The sequence below is a fragment of the Dipodomys merriami genome, unplaced genomic scaffold (genome assembly GCF_024711535.1).
Source record: "Dipodomys merriami isolate MVZ:Mamm:240054 unplaced genomic scaffold, mDipMer1.0.p SCAF_6, whole genome shotgun sequence".
Lineage (NCBI taxonomy): Eukaryota > Metazoa > Chordata > Mammalia > Rodentia > Heteromyidae > Dipodomys > Dipodomys merriami.
Genome location: NW_027206179.1, coordinates 38,332,960 through 38,360,703, shown reverse-complemented (window position 1 = coordinate 38,360,703; position 27,744 = coordinate 38,332,960). Strand labels below are relative to the sequence as shown.

The 27,744-nt window shown below is 38.0% G+C and overlaps 1 protein-coding gene across 10 annotated transcripts in view; it reads left to right on the top strand.

Moving 5' to 3' along the window:
- The window catches only part of LOC138814051 (LIM domain only protein 7-like), a 193,392-nt gene that overhangs the window by 111,008 nt on the left and 54,640 nt on the right, over window positions 1-27,744 (top strand). For 9 of the 10 annotated variants that reach the window (XM_070002830.1, XM_070002829.1, XM_070002831.1 and 6 more), the window contains 3 exons: window positions 18,028-18,058; window positions 19,032-19,145; window positions 24,573-24,771. In XM_070002830.1, the coding sequence (XP_069858931.1) occupies window positions 18,028-18,058; window positions 19,032-19,145; window positions 24,573-24,771 (344 nt within the window). The remainder of the gene's footprint in view (window positions 1-18,027; window positions 18,059-19,031; window positions 19,146-24,572; window positions 24,772-27,744) is intronic. The other variant, XM_070002833.1, reaches the window with a different exon arrangement.

The following is a 27,744-nucleotide window of genomic DNA, read 5'->3' as shown; positions in this document are numbered from 1 at the left end:
TCTTTTAACTCCAGAAAAGAATTCACTCTTTCATTGAAGTTAAATGAACAAAATTACTGATATCTGCAGTAACTTCTGAGCATATTTTTGGAATTAGGAACTTCTGGATTCTGGGATGTGAGAGCATCATCCCTTTGAGGGCAATGCCCTACCTTGCCTGATAGATGAGGGCTTTCTTCTGGGACCCAGGTGGATGCTAAAGTCACTTTAGAGAATACAAGCATCATTGCATGTCCTTGCTCTGTTAGTAGATCATAAAAGCTGCTAACTCTTAGTATATCTAGATTGAGTTAAATATTCTTGGTAAAAGACAATCAGATGACTCATAAGGTCAATCATGAGCTCTGGAGGCTATAGAGAAGATGTTGGGCTGGTTCTTGTCCCCAGGGATCATCTTAAGTATTGATTAATTTATGGATTGCTTCTCATAGCAATCTTAATTATCTTCAGTTAGGAAGTAAACATTTTCAGATAGGAAAAATGTGCTGCAGAAGAAAGTGGTAGGTGGGTTTTGTTCCATCTGCAGTGAGCTAGGAAGAAGGTCAGAGGTCAGAGCCACCAGTACCTGGCCAGTTCAGATCTTTAGGCGTTGGCCCAGTAACTTCTCACTTATTAAGATGAAGGGAAGTGACTTTGTGGCTAGATGTGTGACTGAGTCTTAAAGACAAGAGGATTCTAAGGACTGGCTTCTTAGGAGAGAGAAGTATGGAGGAAAAAGGAAGCCTCTGTCATTGGAAGAGAAACCTTCCTAGGAGAGTGTTGTGAAAGAAGGAAAGTGGCTACAGATTTGAATGGCTCCCTTTGCCATTCAAATTACACTATGTTTAACAGAGAGTGATGGAAAAGGAGCTTGCATATAAAGGAGAGTTCTTTTTTTTCCACCATGCTTTTAGAATGAAAACTACAAAAGCCAAGAATGTTTGTTTCTGCATGTTAACTCTAAATATACATAAAATTAGGGCTGAAAATACATCTCATTGGTAAAGTGCATGTCTAGCATGCTTGAAATCCTGGGTTTACTCCCCAGCACCACCACCTTGAATTAATTAAATAAATAATCACGATTAGAGAACAGATAGTAACAAGTCTTAATTTAACCCATCATTTAGAAATGATTGTTTTTACTTAAAGACTTGCTTCTAAGTGGATAATTTGTCCTCTAAATTCTGGTAGTAGATATAAAAGAAACAGAAATCCTAGCAACTCAGGAGGCTGAGATCTGTGGGTCATAGCTCAAAGCCAGCTTGAACAAAGTACATGAGACTCGATCTCCAATTAATTACCAAAAACTGGAAGTGGAGCTGAGGCTTAAGTAGTAGAGCACTAGCCAAGCACAATAGCTCAGAGATAGCACCCAGGCCCTTGAATTCAAGCCCCAGGATTGGCACACACATTCACACACAAAAAAGATACTTAGAGTATCATTTTGTTAAGAATTGAGTAGTAAGCCATTATATGTACGATTTAAGTCTTCTTGGAATTTGTTCATGAGGTTAGAAAGAATCATCAGTGATATACTTAATGAAAGTTCTAGTCTTTTTTTTTATTCACCCTCTGTGCTTATGAGTTCATAGCCTTATACATGCCTATATCACCAACCCTGATAAACTTTCTATCTTCTAAATATTCATCCCTTCTCTCTATAAGTGCATTATTATTTATCATTCCCTTCCTCCTTTCTGAATAAATTTCAGAATATGGTATACCCTTCTTTATGATGCATTGAAACTCAGAAAAAAATTGAGATTATATTATTTGAAAACCAACTTAAAAATTATGTCTTAGAGTTGCTTTTAAGGAATACCTTTGATAACATTACTTTTCTGTTTTCAGATACTTTCATTTGAAAAGAATTTTAAAGTGAAGACTTAAAAATTTTTTAATTAGTGTGAATGTGTTGAGGATGAAACTGTAGGTCCTTGAATAACTTAATCCCAATACTCTTCCACTGAGCTACATCCTCTTTGTGGACATACCTTTAAGAGCAGATAAATGATATTAATGCTGTCAGCACTCTGGGGTACATTATCACACAATTACAATCCAAGCAATACATGGGAACATCTATTTATATCAGTATAGTCATGCTACGGCATTGATGTGTGTGTACTATTTCATTGGAACTTACCAGAAGCCTCTGAGGGAGAAAGGCCCTTTAGGAAGACCAGTACGACTTGGTGTTGACATGCACATTCATGTTAAAGTCATTGTGGGAACTGCTTATTTGAGAGGACTGCTAAGTTGAAGACTTTTTCCTAAGAGTTAAAAATCAGAATATCAAGCTGGGTGCTGGTGGCTCTTGCCTGCTTAGCTACTCAGGACGCTGAGAACTGAAGATCTTGGTTCAAAGCCAGCCTGGGCAGGTGTCTGTGAGACTCTTATTTCCAATAAACTGCTCAGAAAAAGCCAGGAATGGCATCACGGCTCAGGTGGTAAAGTGCCTGCCTTGAGCACAAAGAGGCTCAGGGACAGTGACCAGGCTCTGAGTTCAAGTCTCAGGACCAGCAAAAAAAAGAAAAGAAAAGAAAATCCAAGTATAAGCAAGGAAGGTACAAAAGAAATATTTTCATGTTAGTGCAGATTCTTCACAGATAGGCAAAATGTGTCTCAGAAGAAAGTAGCTGGTGAGTTTTGCTCCGTCCACCGTGAGCAAGGAGGAATGTCAACGCTCTGGTTCATATCTTGATTATGGATGTAGTTAACTTCTCTGTCCCTCATGTCAGCTCAATCAGAGAAACAAGACTCCAAAGAGACTAATATTTCATTTTACCTAATGCTAACCTCATTTCTTATTATATCAATGAATGTAAGAATGGTACTTTAGTCTACATTTTACTTTATTATGTTGTTTGAATTTAGGAATCTGGGTAAAATGACTGGTTTTAAAATTAAAGGCACTTTATCTGCTTTAGTCAGACATAAGCACGTTCATATTATTATATAATTTTGGATGCAAAGGACGTTTACTGATGGCAATTTAATTTCTTTGCATCCACTACACTTTTCTATATGCTTCTCAACCTCCTGAGTAGGCATGAACCACTGATGTCCAGCTATACATTTGTTCTTTTTTCTTTTGTCAGCCCTGGGGCTTGAACTCGGGGCCTGAACACTGTTCCTGAGCTTTTTTTTTTTTTTTTTTTCCTTTTTTTCCCCTCTTTTCTGAAGCCTAGTGCTTTACCACTTTGAGCTACAGCTCCACTTCCGGTTTTCTGGTGGTTGGAGATAACAGTCTCACAGATTTTCCTGCTTGGGCTAGCTTTGAACTGTGATACTCAGATCTTAGCTTCCTAATAGCTAGGATTATAGGAATGAGCCACCAGCACCCAGGTTTTCATGTTATTTTTATACAAACAACTTCAGTGTTGCAATTGTGCAGGATTTTATAACGAGGTGTCATTATAATCGTGCTCATTTGCTCTTTCACTGCACTCAGGTGAGTTATTTCAGTGTTATTTAGTGCAGATGTTTATAACTGGGGGAACCAAATCAGAGATTAGGTGATCCAAAAATCATCTCTCCACGGGTTTCTTACCCATTCTTGGTCTTCAGGAATACAAACAAGACTGCATGGTATTATAAGGAAATAATAAAATGAATATCATTTCTTTTAAAGCTCACCGTGGTTGGCTTCTCAGAAATCTTGTGGAAGAAATTTCTTCAGTGCTACTTGAAACCTTTTGTTTTGTGGAGTCAGGATGTGTGGTAGCTGTTTTTTCTTTTCTTTTTTCTCTCCTCCCCTCCACCCCCCCTCAGGTGTTCTCTTCTGCATCTCTGGAATGGTGCTACTCTGGAATGTTAAATAATCAACACAGTGCCCTTTTTTGCTGCTTCTGTGTAGTGTCCACAAGTGCATTTTTGTGGTGTTTTCTTAAGCGTAGCTAAGCACCATGAATCATACTGAGGATTTCTTTTTCCCCAGTCAACACTAGAAAGTCCTTAGCAGTAGTTCCAGGCTTTTCACATAACTTTGTGCTTTTTACTATTTGTTTTCTAATTCTAGATAGTAAGGCAAGAGGAATTATGTTCCACTTTACTTCTTTTGAAAAGTAGATTGTAGTTTCAGTCCAGGTGTAATTTTAATTTTCCTGTGTTTCTAAGGCTTTCAGTATAAGTGCGTATCAGAGTCTCTTGGATGACTCATTTAAGTATATATGGCCTGAGCCCTAAATCAGAGGGGATTCCCTTTGGGAGATTCTTGAGGCATCTGTGGAGGAGATGTTCTGGACAGCACTGAAGCAGGCCATGAATGACATCTGTGAAAGTATAGGTACATTCTAGATGTATTTGGAAGCCAGGCTTGATGAGATTTGGTGATGGGGTTAGTGAGAGTTTTAGGGATGAAGAGTTGTTTTGCTTAGGCCTCAGCTTTGCAACCTGGGGGCCTTTGACCAGGGGCTGAGCAAGGTTGAGCAGCTCCTGGGGATTGCCTTAAACGCATAATGCATGTATGCATTTAAGAATTTAAATTTGAAATGATTGGCAGATGTAATGACAGTGGGACTACATATAGCTGAAAAAAAGTTCCCTAGGAAAAATTAGGAAAATTGGGTCTGGAGTAGACAAGGTGAATGGGAAAGTGAGGCCAGGGGAAGTTGAGGTCCTGTTGATTAATTTGGGGGCAATTTCAAATAGGAATTAAAAAATAAGTAAGGATTGGTAGAGCGTACCTATAATTCCAGCACTGAGGAAGTTGAGGAAGAATTGTGAATTTGAGGTTACATGACAAGAGCCTGTCTCAAAAACAAAGCAAGCATGAAATCAAACAATGAGTGAAATGAAAAAATCTTGCAACAAGTGCAAACTACTTTGTAAAGCTCCTGATTCAAAATATATTGTAATTGAAAGTTGGACTGACCTGCAGAGATACATTAACATGAATTAAAAAGACACTAATGATATTAGTTTGAAACATGTCCATTCTTTTTACATAGAAACTTGGTTTGTATAGAATACTTGACAATACTCTGATAACTATGAAAGTCCATGTGGGAGGCTAAGTAGGAAATAGGAAGTATGTGTACACATGTACATACGTGTGTGTAAATAAGAGATTATCACAAGTATTAAGTTAAAAGCAGATTTAAAATTTTGACTTTTATTCATAACTGGCACTCTACCTCTGGAGCCATTCTTCACTTCCAGCTTTTTGCTAATTAATTAGAGATTTACTGTCTCTTGGATTTGTCTGTACAGACAGGCTTCTAGTCTTAATTTGCATACAACATGAGGGTTTTTGTTGGCACTGGTGTTTGAACTCAGGCCTCAACACTTACTAGGCAAGTGCTCTACCACTGAGCCACGCCTCTAGCCCTGTTGTCCATGTTACCTTCAAACTCATAATCCATCTGCCTCATTTTATTTGCCTTGTTGATGTACTAGGGTGTATGGATCACCACCACATTCTAGATTTTAAACAGTAAGGAATTAGAATGTAATATTTCTTTCTTTGTGGTGATAAAATGTAGGTTATTCAGATATGCTATCAATGAGCAGATGTTTCATTCAGTGTGCACACAAACATTCTGGCATATATGGAAAGTAGGATCTAATCTGTATAGATGAAGGAATCATTTCAATAAGGCTTAACTGGAAGAACATAAAAGTCAGGCTATCTAGGAATATAAATCATTGAAGGAGCAAAGGAATATCTGAAAAGTCATTTCTTACCACTTTAATTCTGCAAAAAGTGAGTTTAAATATGGTTTTCCAAGGTAGCAGGAATGTAGAGCTTCTAGTTTGCTAATCCTTAAGTTTTATCATCCCCAGTATTTAGTACATTTATTGGATCTCTATTATGATTCAAGTACTGAATTAGGTCATGCTTGCTCCTTGAGGCGAAAAGTATGAATTTCCATGAATGTAGTGTGTATGTAGCATGTAGTCTTTGCTTGGTTATTTGCCATATTCATATAGTAACTGTCACTTTCCAGATTACAGTCATTATGTGACCCTTTCAGCTGATTTTAGGCCCCAAGAAACCTCTATTTGTTTAGAGGAATTAAATTTTTACATTCTCTACATTCAGTGGTCCTCAATTATGGGCAATGTTGTCCCTCAGGCACAGTTGGCACTGTGTGAACACATTTCTGATTTTCAGGACCTGGTGAGCCACTGGTATCTGGAAGCCAGAGGCCAGCAATTCTGCTTTACTTCCTGCAACATCCAGGACATTCCCCAAATGACAAAGAATTATGAGGTTCATAATGTTAATATTGCTGAGGCCAAGAAACCTTGCTCTAAAATTATGTTGTATCCATTAACCTTTGGCAGAAATAAAATTGTAGAAAAGTTAAGGATTTTTCTATCTAAGGGTTTCTTTTTCAATGAACATTAAAGAAAGGTTTATGTGGACCAGGCAAAATTTAGGACACAATTGACAATGGACATAAAACTTAGGCTAGGACTCTCCTATGGTAGATAGTAAATTTTGAAGTAAGCTTCACTTATAGACAAGGGAGAATAATTGATTTAAGCTTCACTTATAGACGAGGGAGAATAATTAAGTTACGCAGAGATGTCTGAACATGTTGCAGGAATAGTTTAGTATGTGTTATTTTGACTATACAGTGTTTGTGTTAGAGACAGATAGACAGACACACACACATGCACACATGTGTTTATGCATATATAAATATATTTGCATATATACATATATTTAAAGTACAGCTAAGGAATTGGTATAATGATATAGTAACTTATAAGTAACAACTTATACCATCTACTTTACAGAATCTCCCCCCCCCCCCCCCCCCCAGTCTTGGGGCTTGAAATCTGGGCCTGGGAGCTGTCCCTGAACTTCTTTGTACTCAAGGCTAGCCCTCTACCACTTGAGCCACAGCGCCACTTCTGGCTTTTTCTGAGTAGTTTATTGGAGATAAGAGTCTCAAGGGGACTTTCCTGCCTGGGCTGGCTTTGAACAGTGATCCTCAGATCTCAGCCTTCTGAGTAGCTAGGATTACAGGTGTGAGCCACCAGAAAATATATACAGAAAGAAGAGTATATTTATATGCTGGACCCTGTTTAAGTTTTCACAAGTGTAAAGATGATAATAGCCTTATTTCTTAAGACACAAAACATACTTTTTGGAAAGTAAAAGATACCATCATTTCATCATGTATAAGCTTACTTTGTAATCTCTTATTTTCTTGGTGGTGTTTGGGGTTCCATTTAGTCCTTGTGCATTCTGGCATCTTAGCTCTTATCTCAGCACCTATAGTCATTCATTTGTAGTTGATCGTTTCTCTTCCTACAGGAACTATACTTTGAAGGGTGATACTTTACTCTCATTGGCAAAGTATGAGAAATCAATATGTTACAGCTGCACTCTCAGAATTATGATGATGGTGGTGATGGTAATTCATATATTTGGAAGTCTTTTTAAAAAATGTTTTGGCAGCTGGTGGCTCACCCCTGTAATCATAGCTACTCAGGAGGCTGAGATCTGAGGATCGAAGTTCAAAGCCAGCCCAGGCAGGAAAGTGAGACTCTTATCTCAGATTAAGGAAGGAAATTACTAGGGGAAGTCTTTGAACTAACTCGTTGAGAAAATATTGATAGTTATTTTAGAATATTATAAAGAAAATCATTGTTGAGAATTAAGACTAAATTATTTTGAAAATTTATTACAGTAAAAAGTACTGGTGATTGTATTAATCCAAAGACAGTTTCTTTAAGTCTGTGAAATATATCTTTATAATTTTGCATATCTTTATAATTTTGCAACCTTGGGAAAATTTCTTAAGCTTTTAGAATTTGTTTTTCCTAATCTCTAAATTATGCCCTGTAAGCTAAAAGGAGAAGATAAAAATGTAGAACAATCAACAGAATGCTTGATATAAAATACTTAGTAAAGGCACTTGTTATGGTTATATGAATTATGTATTCAAGTATAAGTAGAACTTAAAACACAATTGGAATATACTTCAGTGATAGTAATATCCTTAAGTGTCCTTGTAGCTTATTTATTTTCTTCTTAGACCAAATAATTATTGATTCATCTATCTTTAAGATTTTAGTCACTCTTATTTCAAAGTATTTAAAAAGTGGAAACTTTAAAATAAGAGTAAAGTTAGCTCCCTTGATATAGGACTTGTCAGAATTTTAATTTGATATTACATGTGTGTATGTGTGTTTTCAAGAGAACAAAATAGTATTAGTATTTTAATTTCTTTTTGCCCTGCAGTCCTATTAGATTTTGTTGGTTCTATAGTACACTGTTTGAGCAAAATAAGAGTATAGGTAGATAGTTATTCTACTATCATGATCTTAATAGCTAGAACACATTTATTTTAAGTTGCATTTTGTAATGGCTTTGAGCATGAATTGAAATCAGGAGAAACACAAAAGATGACCAGCTCAGTAGTTGCTTTAATTTAACATCAGTGGTTTTGCTACCATTATAAAAAGACTTTTATTGTAAAGGTGACAATTACCTAAGCCTGGTAATAAATAATTTCCTTTTGAACGGTGTCATGCCTCCTTCATTCTCTCCCAGTTTTTCCCCTCCGGACCCCACTCCTCACGAAGTAGTTCATTTCCAGCACAGTGTCTAGTGGGTTTCACTGTTGAATTGGTTCACCCTTTGGCTTACTGTTTCTGTACTTCCCCTTCCCTCCCCAAATCAGATAAACTTACATACAAGACAAAGGGTACAGAAATCATAAACAGCAACCGAAGAAATAAACCGTAGGAGAAAGGAAAGAAGAAAAGAAAAATGAAGAGAAACACAAACAGTATAGTAAAACACCTCTTGCTTCCATTTTTGCTACCATTTTTTAAAAAAATTAAAATAATTTTATTAATTTATTTTTGATTATGTGGTACTAAGGAATGGAACCCAGGGCCTCATGCTTGCTAGGCAAGCATGCTATTGCTAAGCTGCGTTCCCAGCCCTTGCTACCATATTTTTATTGATGTTAGTATTTGATACTTTTTCCTGTTGAGGAGAAGCTGCCAGTAATTTAGTATATGTGTGTGGAGATGTGAGGAAAGATGAGAAAGCAATGGTTCTGTTACTCCTCACTCTCATCTAACTCTTCCTTTCTGGAGCATTATTGACCTAGTTAGTTTGCTCCTCCTTGCCTTCACTGCTGTAGATCACTCCTATCACCCTGGGTGGTCCTTCTTAGTTTGCTTTTAGCTTTCCTTTTCTGCTTCTTAACCTTGACCTTTTGATTTTCCAGGGCTCATTCCTTAAACCTCTTCTCTTTGTGTACTCTACTTATTTTTAGGTGATCTCATTCAGTCTTACGACTTACATTTTCATTTATATGCTGTAATTCCCCCCAATTCTATCCCCAGTGGAAACCTCTACCTTGAACATCTTCCTTGACATTCTCATCACAACCTATTCAATATTTCAGCTGTGTTGGGTGTCTTGCCATGTATATCCCACACCCACTCTCTCCATTGCTATAGTCAGGAAAAAGAAACAGGAAAAAGAAAAGTTGTGGGGAAGTTTCTGTGCTTGATTTTCCCTCTAGTCCCTTTTTATATAATTAACTTTTTTCACTCTACTTAATAAATAGATTCTGTGTTCAGTAGGTATCTTAAAATGCTTTATTTCTGGTTTACCATATTTTGAGTTATATGTGAGTCTCAACTGTGAATTCAGCTTTATGTAATAAGCAAGCCTTTTACATAAAGTAGAAGAGAATTTACAAGAGTTTCTGGTTAATTCTGGGCTCAACCCTCAGCCTAGTTTCAGGACTAGCACTCTGCATTTGTGTTATTTCCGTGGGACTCTGTGCCAGGCTCTTTTAGTGCATGAGTTTTCCCCTTCTTTCTTTTAGTGAAAGTGCTATTTTTATAGTGTGTGGGAAGGGCGTGAAATTTAATAACAAGTTATTTTTAACAAGCGCTTACTTATTCATGTCATTATTATAATAAGCATTATGTTGCTAAGGGTATAAGTGGTTGAATTTCCAGGAGTTTCTCTCCGATCCCCCCCCCCCCCCCCCCCCGTAAGTTTGAAAGTTAGCTTTCTGTATCCATGCTCACTAATTTATCTCACGGGCTGGTGTTATTTTCTCAAATGTCATTTTTATGGTTTCTGCGCTAATCAGAGTTGGATTTGGTAGAAATGGCAGATTCAAACCCATGAGTCACCAGGAGATTGTCACATAGAATGGGGTTTCATTTTTAGATGAGGGTGGGAGAGGAAAAAGAAGTTCAATTTCTTTTTTCTTTTCTATTTAATGCAGTTTGCCTTTTTTTTTTTTTTTTGAGAGAAGGAAGGACTGAAATATTCTAAGAAGTAATCTTTAACTCCGTTGACTCGCACATCTGTCTGACACAGTGATAGGTGGTAGTAGTTGTGCTATTTTAAATAATGCAATAGATGAACTTCCATTAATAGAATAGAACTTCCATTAATAGAAGACAAGGCCAGTGCCTAATAGATTTCCTAAATGCCTAAATGGATTTGGGCATTTTGAATAAAATATGGTCCTGTTCCTTTGAAATGGTAGTGCTGGAAATTTTCTTGCTATGTTTCTTAAAAATTTTCTGAGTGTCCTAGAGTGGCTCAGAACTCTGACATTTTCCTTCAATTTAGAGATCACTGTCATATTGCAAGTATAAAAATGATGTTACTTGCTAGGGTTTGACTATGTCTCCATCCCCAATGGAACAATGTTAAGAGATGGGATCTTTAAGAAGTAGTTAGAGCCGGGCGCCAGTGGCTCATGCCTGTAATCCTAGCTACTCCGGAGGCTGAGGTCTGAGGATCATGGTTCAAAGCCAGCCCGGGCAGGAATATCCATGAGACTCTTACCTCCAATAAACAACTAGAAAACTGGGAGTGGCGCTGCGGCTCAAGTGGTAGAGTGCTCACCTTGAGCTGAAGAGCTGAGAGATAGCGCCCAAGCCTAGAGTTCAAGCCCCATGACTGATTAAAAAAAAAAAAGGTTAGTGTTTTGCCTTCATGAATGGATTAATGCCATTATAGGAAGCATAGATTAGTTATCATAGGAGTGAGTGAAGTAGTTAGGAGTAGGTTCCAGATAAAAAGATAAGTTTGGTCCCCTTCCTTTTCTTCTCCTACCCTTTCTCTACATTCAACCCCACCAAATATGGGCCCTTGGATTTCCCCACTTCCAGAATTTTAAGAAACAATTTTATTTTCTTTATAAAGCACTCCAGGCTGTGGTATTCTGTTCTAGCAACACAACATGGACTGACTGCTTTGAATTGTCTCTGCTCACCCCACCCTTAGTCCATACATTTGACAGATTTAAACCAGATGCTAGCTACATATTCTTCTACCTACTTAGCAAAATCATGATTCAGGACCTCATTTCTCTCCCTGTCCCTGTCCCTGTCCCTCTCCCTCTCCTTTCTTCTCTTCTCCTCGCTGTGAACAGGTGGCCAGTAGCATAAGCAACATAAGCAACAACTGGAGAGTGAAGATTGCTTAGTGTCTTGGAGAAGGACCAAGTATCTAGTGAGTCCAACTTCTCTGATACCAACCCAGTTTCCACAAGGCAACGCCCAGGTCAGCTGTTGTCACCCAGGGCTGGGCTGGGCCTCTAGGAAGCTTCCTCCCCTTTCTGTGGGAAGTAGCCTCATGGGACACAATCACTCAATCAGCTGCAGTTGTTCTGGGGAGCAAAGAGAGGGAGGTGGAAACTTTTTCTGGTAACAGGGAGGAGGCTGAGCAAGTCCTTTAGTCTGAAGAATCCCCTGTGCTAGCCCAGATCCCTTGTTAGCTGGGGAGGTCTTTACTTTGCTCTTGCAGTAGTGGCAGGTGGGGCTAGATTTCTTACCTTTTCTGTTACAATCTGTCCCAAGCTGGAGCAAAGCTTTTTCTATTTCTCAGAAATTCCAGCATGAGTGGTATGTCAAATCTCCTCATGTATCACTTCCGTCAGAACTGTATTTGATCTTCTCTGAGATTGGCTTGGACAAGGTGGGCCAGAGGCACAGAGGAGAAGAGATAATTTGGAACTAGAATACAGCTCTTAACGTGACCATAGGGTTGAGCATAGCATGGGAAGACTGGGCTGTCCAGTGCTGCCGATGAAATATTTGATAATGAGATATAGGAGCAGAACAGAAAGTGAGATTTTTTTTTTTGCATCCAATTATGAAGCTTGATGCTTTTGGGGAGAGACATTTTGTCTCTCTTGACCCTTTACTTGGTAAGCTAGCTCTGTGTGTGGATTTAGGTAATTTAAGAACATTTACATGCGTGGCTGTCTTTGCCAGGTCTGTGGTTGGCTCTGGGATAAAGCCATGTATCTGTCAGGAAAGCTCCAGCTCACTGTAGCCCGCACAGGCGAGCAGGAAAGGTTGTGGAGGGTGCTGTGTAATTGCTCAGAGTTGACTATATGAAAGAAGATTTTGGAAATGTGTTGGTACAACGCAGCTGACTGGCATATACTGGTAAAGTATCGTCTCGTTCATGACACTTTGTTCTCACTCTGTGCTGTCAGAAATGAGGGAGAGAAGGTTTGGGGTCTTTAGACATATTTTTTTCTTAGATGTTGATCTTTTGGAAGAATTAAAGGGTATTTGGCCTAAGCAGACTCTGATACTCTGAGAATGGGTGCCATGGGCTGGTTTAAAACGTGCTAACATGGGCAAATTGGACAATCAATGTACTACCACATACTTAGATTGACCTTTGTTGGACCCTACTCTAGAAATATTTTCTGATACTTATTTAAAGCCTTCTGTGGCCAGAGAAAGGATAATAGAGAGCGGCCCAAATTATGTTCCTCAGAAATGCCTCTTCTGAGTGGGAAAAAGTTTGTATGTCAGGGGAGAAGTTGATTCTTTTGGCCACTGCCTGTTCCCCCAATGGTTTGGCTGAGGGGAATAATTAGGGATAGTCTTGAAATGGCTTGTTTATTTGTTCAGTGTAGGTTACACACATTTAAAATCTCTCAGTGGAGTCCAGGCTAGGGAAAATGGAGTCATATGAGCAGGTTCTTGTAGCTGGTCAAAGTGGAGGACAGAGCCCAGAGCTCTCTTGGCGAGCTGCCTCCTCATGGCAGGACCTGGCGTAACATCCCTTAAAGAGAGTTGGCATCGGCGTGATTTCCCTGGACCTTTTGTTAGAAATGACTTCTTGATACACTCACATGAGTATTTTTAAATCTCTTGAGTGAAATAAGGAGATTCAACCTTAGAATTTCTGGTTATGAATACCGAAGAGCTGTAAGGATCGGGTGGTGACGGCTGGTGAGTGAAGGGCATGTATCTTTGTTCTTTTGTCAGGAGGTAAAAGAATGACTAAAACTACAGTATTCAATTAGTAGCATGGAATACTTAAACTGTATTGGGTTTTTGGCATTCGCAATGAAGCATTGGATTTAAATGTTTGAGTATGATCCAAAAATGTTAGAATAAGGGTTGTCGGAGTATTCAGGATAGTTTTTCTTCCCTATTATTTTTGAATACTATTGACCTATCCATTTTAACAGTGTATTTGGGGTTTGATGCAGGTATAGATTCTCTGGTCTTTTGCATGAGAGAGTAGCATTTAAGTTTTCTGCTTACTTTCTTTAAACTGGCCTTTGTTTTTGTATCTGTCTTACTCATTTTTAACTCATTGTTATATGATTAAAAGGAGTACTTTATTGCAATTTTAAAGATAACAGCTTTAAAGCAGCCTATTATGAATATCAACGTATTATCCTAGTTAAAATTGGATATATGTTTAGAAAGCAAATGCAAATTAATGGTTTATTTGGATGGTATGTGATTTTTGAAGATCTTCTGTATTTTCTTTGTTTTGTTTTTCTTAAATCATTTTAGGCTTTCTCCCCCAACTTAGGTTTGTGTAAGTCAGATATATGTATCCAACCAATGTTTGAGAACATTTGTGTGCCATGTTATTAGGCATTGTAAATGAATGTTTTTATATGACCTGAGTGGGTAAACCCTGTCATAAGTCTCTTGGGATATAGCAGTAGACCAGAACAGAAACCTTTTTGGATTTTTGGTACAAAAGACAAAACAAAAAACAAAGCAACCTCCCCCGACCCCCCGAATGTGCCTGTAATAAATGGTTATAAATATAAAAGCAAAAAGAAAATGGGGCAGGATGGAGTGAGGGAGTTGTAGGCAGGTAGGTTTTGATGACAGTTTCTGCATTTAGCATTAGCACAGTGGGGGTCATGGGGCAGAGTGGGCATAGGAGGGACTGGTTCTCAGTCTGTACTGATGAATGTTCATCAGCAGATCACTGTAAACTAGCGACTTTAAGGACAATTCTTCCTAATCTGGAACAATTTATCCTTACTTTCACAATTTACCAGAAAGAAGTTGAAGCTTTGAGTGTCAAGGAAATCACACAAATTAATACAGGCAGTGGGGAACCAAATTTGACTCCAACTGCCTGGCTTTTGAGTGTGTATGTAAGACGGGGTTGGTTGTGGTGCTTGAAGTCAGGGCCTGGACACTTTGCCTGGGCTAGCTAGCACTCTATCACTTTGAGCAACGTAGTACCACTTTCAGTTTTCTGGTGGTTATTTGGAGAAAAGAGTCTAATGGACTTTCCTATCCAAGCTGGCTTCAAACTGCTATCCTCAGATCTCAGCTAGGATTACAGGTGTGAGGCACCAGGCACCCGCTTACCTGGCTTGTTAAGCATGGTATTATGCCCTATCCAGTAGGGACACATGTGCTTTGAGTGAGTTACTCAACTTTGGAGATACACTGCCTTATTTTTGGTTCTGATGGATTGTGCAGTAGCTTGGCAGGCTCCTAGAGCTCTTGTTACCCGCAGGTCTGTTCTATTTAAAAGGACTTGGGGTTGTGCCCTGTGGCTGGCTATTCCAGGTCAGTTGCTGCCTATTTCCTGACTTCAAGCAGTGATGTTGAGAAAGAGACAGAGACAGAGAGACAGATAGAGACAGAGAGATGAGAGAGAGAGAGACAGAGAGACAGAGACAGAGAGAGAAAGACAGGGAGACGAGGAGAACAAAAGTGAGAGACGGAGGGAGACAGGGAGGAGTGAGAGGCAGAGAGAGAAAGGAGAGGAGAGTGCTCTTTATTCCCACAAATCATTGACCACTTGAATTCTTGACGTCATGTTTGAGTGATAGGGCACTCATTTGGCTGGCTGATATATCACCATGTCCAAAAAGCACGTTGTAAATGCTCATATTTAGAAGGGAATGTAAAGTGAATGAAGGGCAATAATGGCAAGGTCACTGCTCTTGTGTCTAACAGAATAGGCTTGTATTTCCAATGATTGCTATATCATGATACCAAAAGAGGATAGTGTGTTGGCCTTTATTGAGGGTGGTGGAAAGGAGCTCAGGGATTCAAGAGAGCTTCTTTATTAATAAGTCCTATTTCAGGTTCTTATGAAAGTGGGACCAGTACAGCTTTGTACTGAATATTGATTTTTGTGTGTGTGTTTAAGGCAACTTGATATTATGGTACATATGTTGATTGTTAATCTAACCACTCTTATTTATCATTGTCAGTTTCTGTGTGATTTATGACTTCTAAAATAAAACTATTAAGTTTTACAAGATGATTTCATTTTACTGAAGATAAGTTTTGACTGAAGAAATCCTTTGCATGTGAAATTTTTACTTTTTTGAATTATAGTATGTATAATATATATGACATATATAATATAGATAACCTATATGAACTTTACATTAATATATTTACATGTATTCATATTCATGTACAAATATGCATATTTATATATTTACACATATACATATGTATATGTATTTATATATAATATATCACATACTATACATAATGTATACTAATTATTGATATGTACTATTATATAATATGTTATATAATAGATTATAGAGTACATATAATACTTTGTAAATCACAAACTTAAAAATGTAAAATTCAAAGATTTATTTAGGAACTGAACAGAGTTAGGTTAGCCAGCTTCTAGATAAAAATACAAATGATTAGCATGCCCATGATTTCTATCTATGATTCTCTCCCACAAAGATAATCGCTGTCCTCATTTGTAGCTCATCTTTGTTTTGCATGTTTTTATACTTTCTTTCATTTCATTCATATAATCTGTACTCTTGTGCTTAGCTTTTCTTTTTACTCATCATTTCTGAGACTGAACCATATGGTTGAATGTAGTTGTAGGTTGCTCATCCTCATTTTTGCTCTATTATATTTAATCATGTACATATTCCATAATCATTCCCACTGTTCCAGACTTATGCACATGATCCAGATTTTTGTATTAATCTAAATGTTGCTATAAATATTCTTGTTTATGACTAGCTAAACAAAGATAAGCACTGCTGGCAGCCCCTTACCTAGGAATAGAATTCCTGGGTCATAGAATATGAATATATTTAGCTTAAATAGATACAAGTGAGATAAGAATATAAATGTACAAATTTACATACTTCCCACTAGTGTGAGAGTTGGTGAATTTTATTGGTGAGATGCTTTTAGAGAGTGAGTAGGAGGTAAGCCAGGTGCTGATGGCTCACACATGTATTCCTAGCTACTTAGGAGGCTGAGATCTGATTATTGTAGTTCAAAGCCAGCCTGGGCAGGAAAGTCCGTGAGACTCTTATCTCCAAATAACCACCAGAAAACTGGAAGTGGTACTGTGGCTCAAATGGGAGAGCACTTGCCTTGAGCTAAAAGGCTTAGGGACAGCACCCAGGCCCAGACTGGGGGGGAAAAAAAGCCCCATGATTGAAAAAAAGAAAAAATAGTGAGTGGGAGGTATACCTTGTTCTTAAGTTCATTTTGGTTTATGTTTGTACTATAAAAAGGAATATGTAGCTGGGCACTGGTGGCTCATGCCCATAATCCTAGCTACTCAAGAGGCTGAGATCTAAGTATCATTGTTCAAAGCCAGCCTGGGCAGGAAAGTCCGTTAGACTCTTATCTCCTCCAATAAACAACTAGAAAACTGGAAGTGGCGCTGTGGCTCAAGCAGAAGAGCGCTCACCTTAAGCTGAAGAGCGCAAGGACAGCGCCAAGCCCAGAGTTCAAGCCCCACGACTGACAAAAAAAAAAAAAGGAATATGTGTATGTATGTATATGGTGTACATTTTTCTTTATACCACTTCTGGTTAGGCTGAGAAACCATTCTAGAGGCCATTTGTTCACTGATGGTGTGTGTATCACGATGTAAAACATTCATAATGTGACCTATGTCTTTGTACAAATGGCATACTATTGGCTCTTCAACATCAGGTGACATCTGTCTCTCAGCTTGTTCTATAAATATTGTACAGGCAAGCAAGAGTTCGATGAGTCTTGTAACATTGTGCAGTTTCTTCAGGTGGAGGTTCATGGTTATTTTGGTAGGTAGGGGCTTGAACTTGTACTCACACTTTTTTTTCTCTTAAAGCAGGTGTGCTACTATTTGAGCCATACCTTCACTTCTAGCTTTTTGCTCCTTAATTGGAGACAAAATAACAAAAGCTCAGTTTACATGGCTATATTTTTATTTATTTTTTTACATGGCTATATTTTTAAAAACTGAGCTTTTCAACTTCTGTGGAGTCATGGTCTCTGAACAGGAATCTCTTGGAAACTTGGACAATACCCCTCGTGAACAATGGGAGGAAAAGTCAGTGCAAAATGTTTTTATCCTCCTTTTAAAGATTTTTTTCGTGCATCTTAAATTTCCTATCATGAACACAGACTGATTTTGTTTTTAAACTGCCAATTGGGGTTAAGCAGTGCTTAAAATGAATTACTTAAATTTTTTTTTATTGTGATTAAGTGATTACATAATTTCCCAAATTTCACAGTATTGTGGGACAGTGATGCTCAGTTAAAGTCACAAACACATTCTAATTTTCCTGGAACAAACTGTCAATGAATTACTTTTTAAAGTGTCAGACTATAATAGATAAAATGCATCAAAAATTACCTTTTTTTTTTTTTTTGGTAGAGAGTGACCAATGTATTTAATTGTATCAGTGGCTATGGAAAAATTATCATTTGTTCTGGAACCTTATCATAGAGCCTTAAAATAAAAAGGAGTTTTCAGCTAATAATGGAAAGTCCATGGACATTGCCTAATAGATATTTTCTTTTTCTTTACAGGCAAGAAGAGACTGATAGGAGAGTGAAAAATGTAAGATATATTTACTTTGATGAAACACTAAACCAATTTTTTTCTTTTCCTTTTTGTAAGAATTAGATAAAAAATTATACTTAGTATCTTGTATGTTTTTTAAAAATAATATTTTGCCTAGGAATCAACCAGCCAGAAATTCTAAATACACTTACATGTGGTATAAAATGATAAATGACCTTTATGAAGTTGGGGGTTATTTTACTTTGTGGGGAAGGCAAACTCATTTTAGGACTTTAAGGTGAACATGTAGGAAACATTCAGGTTGGACTTAAAAGGAAAACACTGAATATTTAAGAAGTCTAGGTCATTGTTTACCCTAGACTCATAATGTGTTTAACATATAGATAGAAGAATGTCTAATAGAAAGCTTTGGTTTTAGTTATTTTTTTGTGCCCGTCCTGGTACTTGAATTCAGGGACTGGGCACTATCCCTGAGCTTTTGTGCTCGAGACTAGTACTTTATCACTTTGAGCCAAAGCATCATTTCTCTCCCCCACCCCTCTCTCTTGTCTTTGGTTTGGTACTGGGGCTTGAACTTACAGACTGAATACTGTCTTTGAAACTTTTTGCTCAAGGCTAGCATTCTACCACTTGAGCCATAACTCCAGTTTGGCTGCCTAAGTGAAGATAAGAGTCTCATAGACTGCCCTGCCTGGTTGTCTTTGAATTGTGATCCACAGATTTTTAGCCTCCTGAGTAGCTAGGTTTATAGGCATAAGCCAGTGGTGCCTAGTCTGAGCTTTTTGACCTGAGAACTTGTTCAGAAACAAGAAAACCTGGCAAGAATGATTAAGATTTCTAATGACTGTTCTTTAGTAAATATAAAAGACTGCCTTTCAATCACAAAGTAGTATATGAGTTATCATATGTACATATATATATATATATATATATATATCACCTGCATTTGAAGCTGGAATTAGTTACTAAACCAACTGATGTTGTTTATGCTATTTTTTTTCTTTTTAAGGTTTTGATAACCTTGTACTGGCTGGGAAGAAAAGCACAAAGTAATCCCTGCTATCATGGTCCCTATCTTAATTTGAAAGCATTTGAGAATCTTTTAGGACAAGCTTTGACTAAGGTAAGGAAATTACACTTGTATAAGGTGACTACTGTAACTAATATTAATTTCTCATTGTCTTCTCTTCTTTCTTTCCATCTGGAATGAATATGGCAGTTTTGACTATCTTTTTTTTGCACTGGACTGGGTAGGCAGGATTGTTACATTTTTGCTGGCTTTAGATGTTACAATTAATAAATGAGTTAGTCTGTTCCAGAGCACTTTTTCATGGATAGCAACTCCTCCTCCTCTTCCTCCCCCTCCTCCCTTTCCTACCTTTTTTTCCCCTTTTTTTGGGGGGGGTGTAGGACTGAAGTTTTAATAAGGGCCTCACATTTGCTAGGCTTGTCCTTTACCATTTGAACCACACCCTAGCCATTTTTGCATTAGATATTTTTTAGATTGGGCCTCCTGCTTTGTGCCAGGACTAGCCTTGAACTTCAGTTTTCCTACCTCCATGCTCCCACAAATGTACTCCCCACAACGTGATTGTTGGATGAGGTTGGTTCTTACCAACTATTTTCCTGGGCTAGCATTGCACCAGGATCCTCCCAAGTCTTTGCTTCCCAAGTATGTAGCTGGGATTATAGGCAAGAGTGGCTATGCATGATGATATTTATCCCTTAGTTTTAGGTAATTTGATGATACATTAATTTCCTTCTTGAAATTACATACCATATAACTTAACTGTTTCTACTCATTCTGAACTCGACCTGCAATTAAAAGGCAGTTCTGGGGGCTATTCAAATTTATGAAAGTTACTCAGTTTCCTCATATTAATATGTTCTTGTCATGAGTCATGTCTTCCTTCCAATGACATGATACTGATTTTGTTTCCTCAAGAGTAGTGAATGCTAAGTAAACAGTGATAATGTTAGACTCCTTGTTTCTATATACATTTTGATTCCTTCAAATCCTGGAATCAAAATAACAGCCTTTTGAATGCTTAAAGACTATCTGGGAGGAGCTATGTTCCAGACTGACCATAGTTCTTACAGATCTTCACATGTGAAACCCTATGTGAAAGCCAATTTCTCTGTGGGGGATATTTATTCCTCAGGGCCAATTTACAAGGCTCAGAAGCACACACAGACTTACATATTTAGAATGACAAAACAACATATAATTAACAGTGGTTGCTATTTTAATTAATTAATTAGTTAATGAATATTTTTAGGGTCTTGCTAAGGAGCCCAGGCTTGCTCTAAGCTTGATATTTTCTTGCCTTGGTTTCCTGAAGGCTGGGATTATAGACTAGGTCCACCATGCCTATTTTAGGGGATTTTTTCTGAAGATTAAATGCCAACAAGATGTTCAGTATTCATTTCTGACACACTGTAAGGATGTAAATGATAATTACAGTTGGATCTTAGAAATTTCAGGTCATGATGAATATAACCCCTGCCGTACATCAATCCTTCTCTTTAAAAGTTTAAAAAAATCATTTTGTCTGATCCTAGACAGATAATATGGTAGTGAGATGAGATTCTAGAGCCAAAAAGCTTCCTTTTTTTGAATTAAAGAATTGACAGCACTGTAATAGATTCTTTGTATCAGTCTTGTCTTGGTGGAGAGAAGATAGTACAGTACATGCATTCTGACCTAGAAGTTGAGCAAACACTCACTTTGAGTGAGTGACTGAACCTCACAGAACACAGTCATCAGAGTTCGCTGACCCTGCCCTGAAGGAGGGTAAACTCAGGGCCCAGGAGAACCTTGCTTTATGGTGGTGTCAGCTAGGAAACCATTTAGGGAAAAATGATGTGGGGCTTTGCCTCATGGACTCGTTCTCTTTATGGTCTTTGAGTCATTTTATAACTGTGAGTCAGGCTGAATAATCTCAATACAAAAGATTGTATTAGGAATGACCTTATAAAGGCCATGACTGTCCCCTGAATCAAGGTCAGTGTGCAGAAAGAACCTTTGGGCTGGGTAACTGGTAGCTTATGCCTGAAATCCTAGCTAAACAGAAGGCTGAGTTTGGAGGATTGAAGTTTAAAGCCTCCTGGGGATAGGAAAGTTTGTGAGATTCTCATTTCCAACTAACCACTCAGAAAAAGCCGTGCTAGCTTTGAGCAAAGGAATATCAGGGACAATGCTGAGGCCCAGAGTTCAAGCCCCAGGACCAGGAGGAAAAAAAAAAAAAGAAAAAAAAGAATGATTAAGCTCTCCTCACCTCCCACCCACCCAACAAATAAACCTATCTCTTGTGATTCTGCTATTCTAATATTGCCAGGTAGGGATTTGTATGGGAGACATGTGTGAACATATTACTGATTTGGTTTCAATTTTATTAAAATAAAAATCTTTGTGCTTAACATCCTTTCCTAGTTTAACTAGATAATGTCTATAGCTAATCTGAACTATGGATTAAAAAAAATACTTGGTTTTTGAAGAGGAGTGCTTCAAGTGCTAGAGAACTAGCCTTAAGCAAAAGATCTAAGTGAAAGCTCAAGCCCCATTACTGGTGCGTGCGCGTGGACACACACACACACACACACACACACACTCTCTCTCTCTCTCTCTCTCTCTCTCTCTCTCTCTCTCTCTCTCTCTCTCTCTCTCTCTCTCCCTCCTGGCGTGTGCGCGCGCGCGGACACACACACACACACACACACACACACACACACACACACATACCTTGTGTGTGTGATTAAGTTTTTTTTGTTTTTTTTTTTTTTGCCAAGCACCAGTAGCTCATACTTGTAATCCTAGCTTTTCAGGACAAAAGATCTGAGTATTATAGTTCAAAGCCAGCCTAGGCAGAAATGTCCATGGGACTCATATGTTCAGTTAACCACCAAAAAGCCACAAGTGGAACTGTAGCTTAGGTGATAGAGCATTAGCCTTGAGCTTAAAAGCTAAGGGACTGCGTACTATCCTTGAGTTCAAGCCCAGTAATGGCACAAAACAACCACAAAACCTTTATAAACACTATTATACTAGAGTCAGGTTTAAGGGAACTCATTTTAGGACACTTGTCATGTAAGGTGTTCCCAAAGGAAGCTCCATGGATAGACTAGGGTTATTTTGCAACTGAAGTGGCCTGCCATTAATCACTTTTAACATTTATGATATGAAAAATCATCTTGTCTGTTAGCTCAGCGGGTCATAAATTTAAGATACTGGAAAGAGTTAATGTAATCGGCTTACATTTGGATCCATATTTTGTTTGTGCCATCCATAGGCTTAGCCTCCCCATCTGCATGGGAACAGCAGGTGTAGAAGAGACATTTTCATGATGCAGTGTCAACACCAATGACAGGATGCCTGGCACATAAAGCATGTGAAATCTTACTTAAATCTACTAGACCTGATGGGTACTTCAAACACTGGCCCAACATATGAACCATGAATTGATGGATCTGGTGTGAGTCAGATGTGTGCCTCAGACAGCTGCTAATTTTTCATTGAGAACATTTTCAGCCCTATTCCCATGTCAAAATCACGCATAAAGAAAAGTTGAGAAAGTAATAAATCCAATCGAGATCTGATTCAATTTAAATTTTCTTGTTTGCTTTGTGTGTGTGTGCCAAGCTGGTTTATTGCTGTGTTCCCACCTCCCCCCTTTCTGCCTTTTTGTGGGTAACCTGGAGATAACAGTTTCTCACATTTATTACTGGTTTGAACCATGATCTTTAGACCTCAGCCTTCTGAGTAGCTAGGATTATAGATGTGAGTCACTGGCACTCAGTTCTGTGATTTTTACTTAACCATTTTAAGATAAATTTCAGATATAACTCACTTTGAAATATTTAGCGTGAGTCCCCTAAGAGTTCTTTTCCTTTGAAAAATTTTCAGGAAATCTCATAACTGTTCCCTATTATTCATTATGTGATTTACTTCCTAGTCTGTTGAATCTCCCAACTTAATTTTCATAGATTTAAAAAATTTGAACAATGATCGAATCAGTTTATATATTATATTTTGTTTTTAGTAATTCCTAGGTTCTTTAAACTGTTTTAGGAAATCTCACCTAAAAGTTACACTGCTAATTTTTACTTAACTAAGCTTTGAAAATTAGCACTTTCACTTAAGTGTTGCCATTAAATTTCAGACGACTAGTAACTAAAAATGCTTATTTTGAGTATAACTTACAAACATATTGGTAACAGCTTTTGCATTTCTTACATGAGCAAAACAAATACTTAGATCCAAGGAAAGTAAATGTTATATATATTAGCAAAGAGTGTGTTTCAATTGACTTGTCAAGAAAGGCAGTTATTCTGGGTGCTAGTAGCTCACTCCTGTAATACAAGCTTCACAGGAAGCTGAGATACAAGAATTTTGGTTCAAAGCTAGCCAGGGCAGGAATGTCTTTTCTCTAGTGGAGCTGTGGCTCAAGTGGTGGGACACTAGCCTTGAAAAAGAAAGGCTCAGGAACAGTAGGACCAGCACCAAAAGAAAAGAAGAAAAGAAAGGCAACCTTCCTGCCAGCACCTCAGATTCCAGTTTTGTAGTTAGTGAAAATAAATGAATCCATAATGCATAAACCCATTGTTCTTGCTCTTTAAAAAAACAACAAAACTTAGTTGTGAGGGTTTATAGGACATTAACATTATGAACATTATGGTTTTGTTGAACATAAGTCACTCTAAATATTTCCTGTAAATATTATATTGTAGAATATTGCATAATATTGTAATTGTATGGTATTACTGACAAAGCTCTTTTTTGATGTCTAAATGAACACTTTTGGTTTTTTCCCTGGATTCTCTCATGTTTATTTGGCCAGAAAACTATAAACAATTATTGACTTTAGCCATTTGATGTTTTAATAAACTGTATTTTATTAGACTATTTTTTCTTAAATTTGACCGTACTATTCCATTCAGTAATATCGAACATGCTCTTATTGTTATTTTGAACCAGATATATTTTCTGGCTTTTTGAGGTTTATGATAACACAGTATTCTTATTTCTTTTTTGGTGGTCCTGGAGTTTAAACTAAGGGCTTCACTGTTGCTGGGCAGGTGTTACACCACTGAGATCTTACCCAGCCCCATTCTTTGCTGGCTATTTTTGAGGTAGGGTCTTGCTTCCTTCCTAGGTGTGTTCCTAGACAGTGACTCCCCTATTTTAAGATTCCCATAGTTTGTTGGGATGACTTAAAAATACCACAGTGTCCAGATTTCCTTTGCTGAGATGATGTTTCATGGACAATTCTGCTTGAGTTGATTTAGAACTTTGAGCCTGCCAATCTCAGCCCGCCATGACAGATATAAGCCACTGGTGCTCAATTAGGCTCCCATTTTTATGCTTAGGTTGACCTGAAATGTGATCCTCCTAGTTGTGCTTTCCTGAATCACTGGTATAATAGGCACATGGAACTGTACCTAGCCAGACTGCCTCACACTGAGATCCCCTGATCTCTGCCTCCTACTTAGCTAAGATTACAGGCTTGAGCTACTGCTCCTAACATACTCACCATTCAAATGTTCTCCTTAGGCACTTGAAGACTCCAGCTGCCTGAACAGAAGTGGTCGTGACAGTGGCTATAGTGATTTCTGGTGTCCTGACCGAGGAGAATTTCTGGCTCCTCCAGGTAGACATAAGAGGGAAGATTCCTTTGAGAGTTTGGACTCCTTGGGCTCCAGGTCGTTGACCAGCTGCTCCTCAGATATCACACTGAGAGGGGGACGGGACGGTGAGTTGCAGTTTTGGCTCTCAGTTTAGTTTGGTTTGCCTAGTCAGAGAAAGTTGGGAATAAGAGAAAGTAGAATAATGCAATGAGAGCTAGTTTGGCAAAAATTGCAACTCTCAGTGGATTTTAACAAGGACTTATGGAATCCATTGTTAGTTACTTTATTGTTGTCTCCCTCACATTGAAGATAGTTTCCATGTATTTCCTTCTAATTTTAGATGGGATTTGACCACTTTATTTGACCACCTTATTATTCCTAAAGAGATTATTTTTTTTTCAGCTCTCATTAAATGAAAAACTATTTCAATAATTATCTCTAAGCTTTTGATGGATTGGGTCACATGCTAGCATAGTGACTTCTGTTGAGCTAACCCAAGACAGAGCATTTATGAAAGAAATCTGTTAACACAAAAAGTGAGACGAGGGAACCTTTGTTCAAAGCAATTATTTTAATATCGGTCTTATTTCAATGGCTACTAGGTGAGCAGATTGAGTAGATTGAAATCACAAATAAAATTTGTTGAAATGCTAGGGTTGTAGCTCAGTGGCAGAATGTTTATCTAACCTAACATTCCTATGGCCATGGTTTTAGACTGCTAGCACCAGAAAGAAATAATTTTTTTCTTGATATTTCTGTGCTTTCACTACCATCATCATCAGAAAATTGTCAATTCTGCTTGTGAACTGTGCTTGAATAGTAGGGATTTTACTTTGCTTGTTTATTATGGGCATCATTATATATATATATTTTAAATTTAATTTTTATTTTCTCATCCCTTCCCATCTCCCCCAACCTCCCCGCGCAGGTTCCCCCCTCCCCCCCCACGAAAATGTTGTAAAGTTCGTTTTTCAACATAACGATTTGTACATCTCATTGTTGCAATGAGTCCACCTGAATCCCTATTTACACCATTTGTTTTTTCCCTTCCCCTCCACAAATCATACCAACATCAAATATAGTGAAAGCAGGGGTTATACCGTAGGGGAGGGACATACAAAGCAACAAAGAAATCATCTAATAAATATGTCATTATATTTTTAAATGTTTCTATTAAGACTTTCAGGATGAAAAACTCTTCAAACATCAGCAAATACCCTAAAGAAACCTAAATAGTGTTTTTAAAGGTGTGAATGCCTGTTGAAGCATTAACTTTTATAATTAGTACTGCATTTGTTGGATGTTTGCTTTCTAAGCTTGACATTTTCATAGCACAAATGACAATTGCCACAGCTTTAGGGAAATAAATCTGAGTTTACAATTAATCTGTGTGATTAAAGTTGTAAACACAGAGACTGAAATTCTCAAACCCTCATACTATTTTATTCACTAAAGAAGCTACCATATGCATTGTTTACATTTATATGTTGTTAATGAAGAATAAGAGAAAGTGTAGGCTTTGCAGATTTCAGCCATTCAGTAGACTGTAGCAGTGATATGGGATTCTAGTCCTCAGGCACCTGGGCTGGGGGCCAAGTGTGTGTAACCCAAGCAAGGGCCATAGTCACATCGCTTTCTGGTCCCCAGAAAATATTTGTAAAAGAGTTTGGAGGTTGTTTTGTGCTGGTGGCTCACCCTAGCTATTCTAGAGGCAGAGATCTGAGGATCATGGTTTGAAGTCAGGCCAGGCAAAATAGTACATGAAACTCTTGTCTCCACTGAACTACCAAAATGCCAGAAGAGAAACTGTAGTTTCAGTGATAGAATATTAGTCATGATTGAAAAAGCTAAAGTGTAGTGTCCAGGCCTTCAGTTCAAGCTCTAGGACTGACACAAAACCAAACCAAACCAAAAACAAAACAAAACTAGAGAAAATAATACAGTAAATAAAAACTGTAGCGCACTGTCCAGGGTAAAACAAATTTCAAACTTGAAAGATTCAAAATTTGAACAGTTTACTTTTAAAATGTTATATGTTCATTTTGACAAGAATCCTGGGTGATTTTTTTTTTTTTTTTTTTGTAAATAAGAGAAATGACTTCTTTTTAGGAGTTGGTTAAAAAAAAAAAAAAAAAGCAAAGGAAACCCACTAGACTGACTTGTAATCCTCTTGGTCTATTCTTTCTTCCTTCTCCTCTTGTCCCTGTGTCACAGCTGCATGACAAACCACATCCTGTGGGCTATTCCCAGTACTGTTTACTGTACATTCCTGCCAGGCAAGAGGGTGGAGTAAGACACTCAGCTCAGGTTAACCCTGCAGGTGCTGAGCTTGCTGAGAGGCTACAATCAGGTGCTGGGTATGGTGTGGCTCAGAGAGTAGTCTGGTGAGAGGCAAGCAACAAGCGTACACTGTATGAATAAATGCACAAGAGACAGAGAAGAGAACAGCAGATCCCAACTGGATCTGAAGGATTATCTCTGCTCATTTCCTATGTTTTTAACAGCCTGGCTTTCTTTTTGAAAGAGTAATGTTGCTCTTTGTATGTATCTGTCCTTGAGTGGTTAGTCGGTTGCAAAGGGTTTCCTTTTGAGTTTGTTTTTATCTTTTGGAATAAAAAAGTACAAGGTTCTCAATATAATTTCCATATTCATTAGAAGAAGCCATGAGTTCTGGATTCTTAGGCATAAGAATTGAGATTCCTTTAGGACTTCAGACATGATCCTATGTATCTGTCTCTCATGTGGACTTGTTTTGTTTTGGGAGGCTGCTTTATAAGGATTGCTCCAACCCCTGCGCATTTTGTGTGGAGTGCGTACGTATGTGTGTGCACATTCGCACCAGTGATGGGACTTAAACTCAAGGCCTGAGTGCTATTCCTTAATATTTTTGCTCAAGGTTGACACTACTACTTGAGCCACATCTTCACTTCTGGTCTTTTGGCAGTTAATTTGAGATATGTGTCCCATAGCCTTCCCTACCCAGGCTGGCTTCCAACTGCAATCCTCAGATCTCAGCTTCCTGAGTAGTTAGTATGATAGGCATGAGCCACTGGCACCCAGTCTAGTCTTTAACTCCTCTGTCTGTCTGTCTGTCTGTC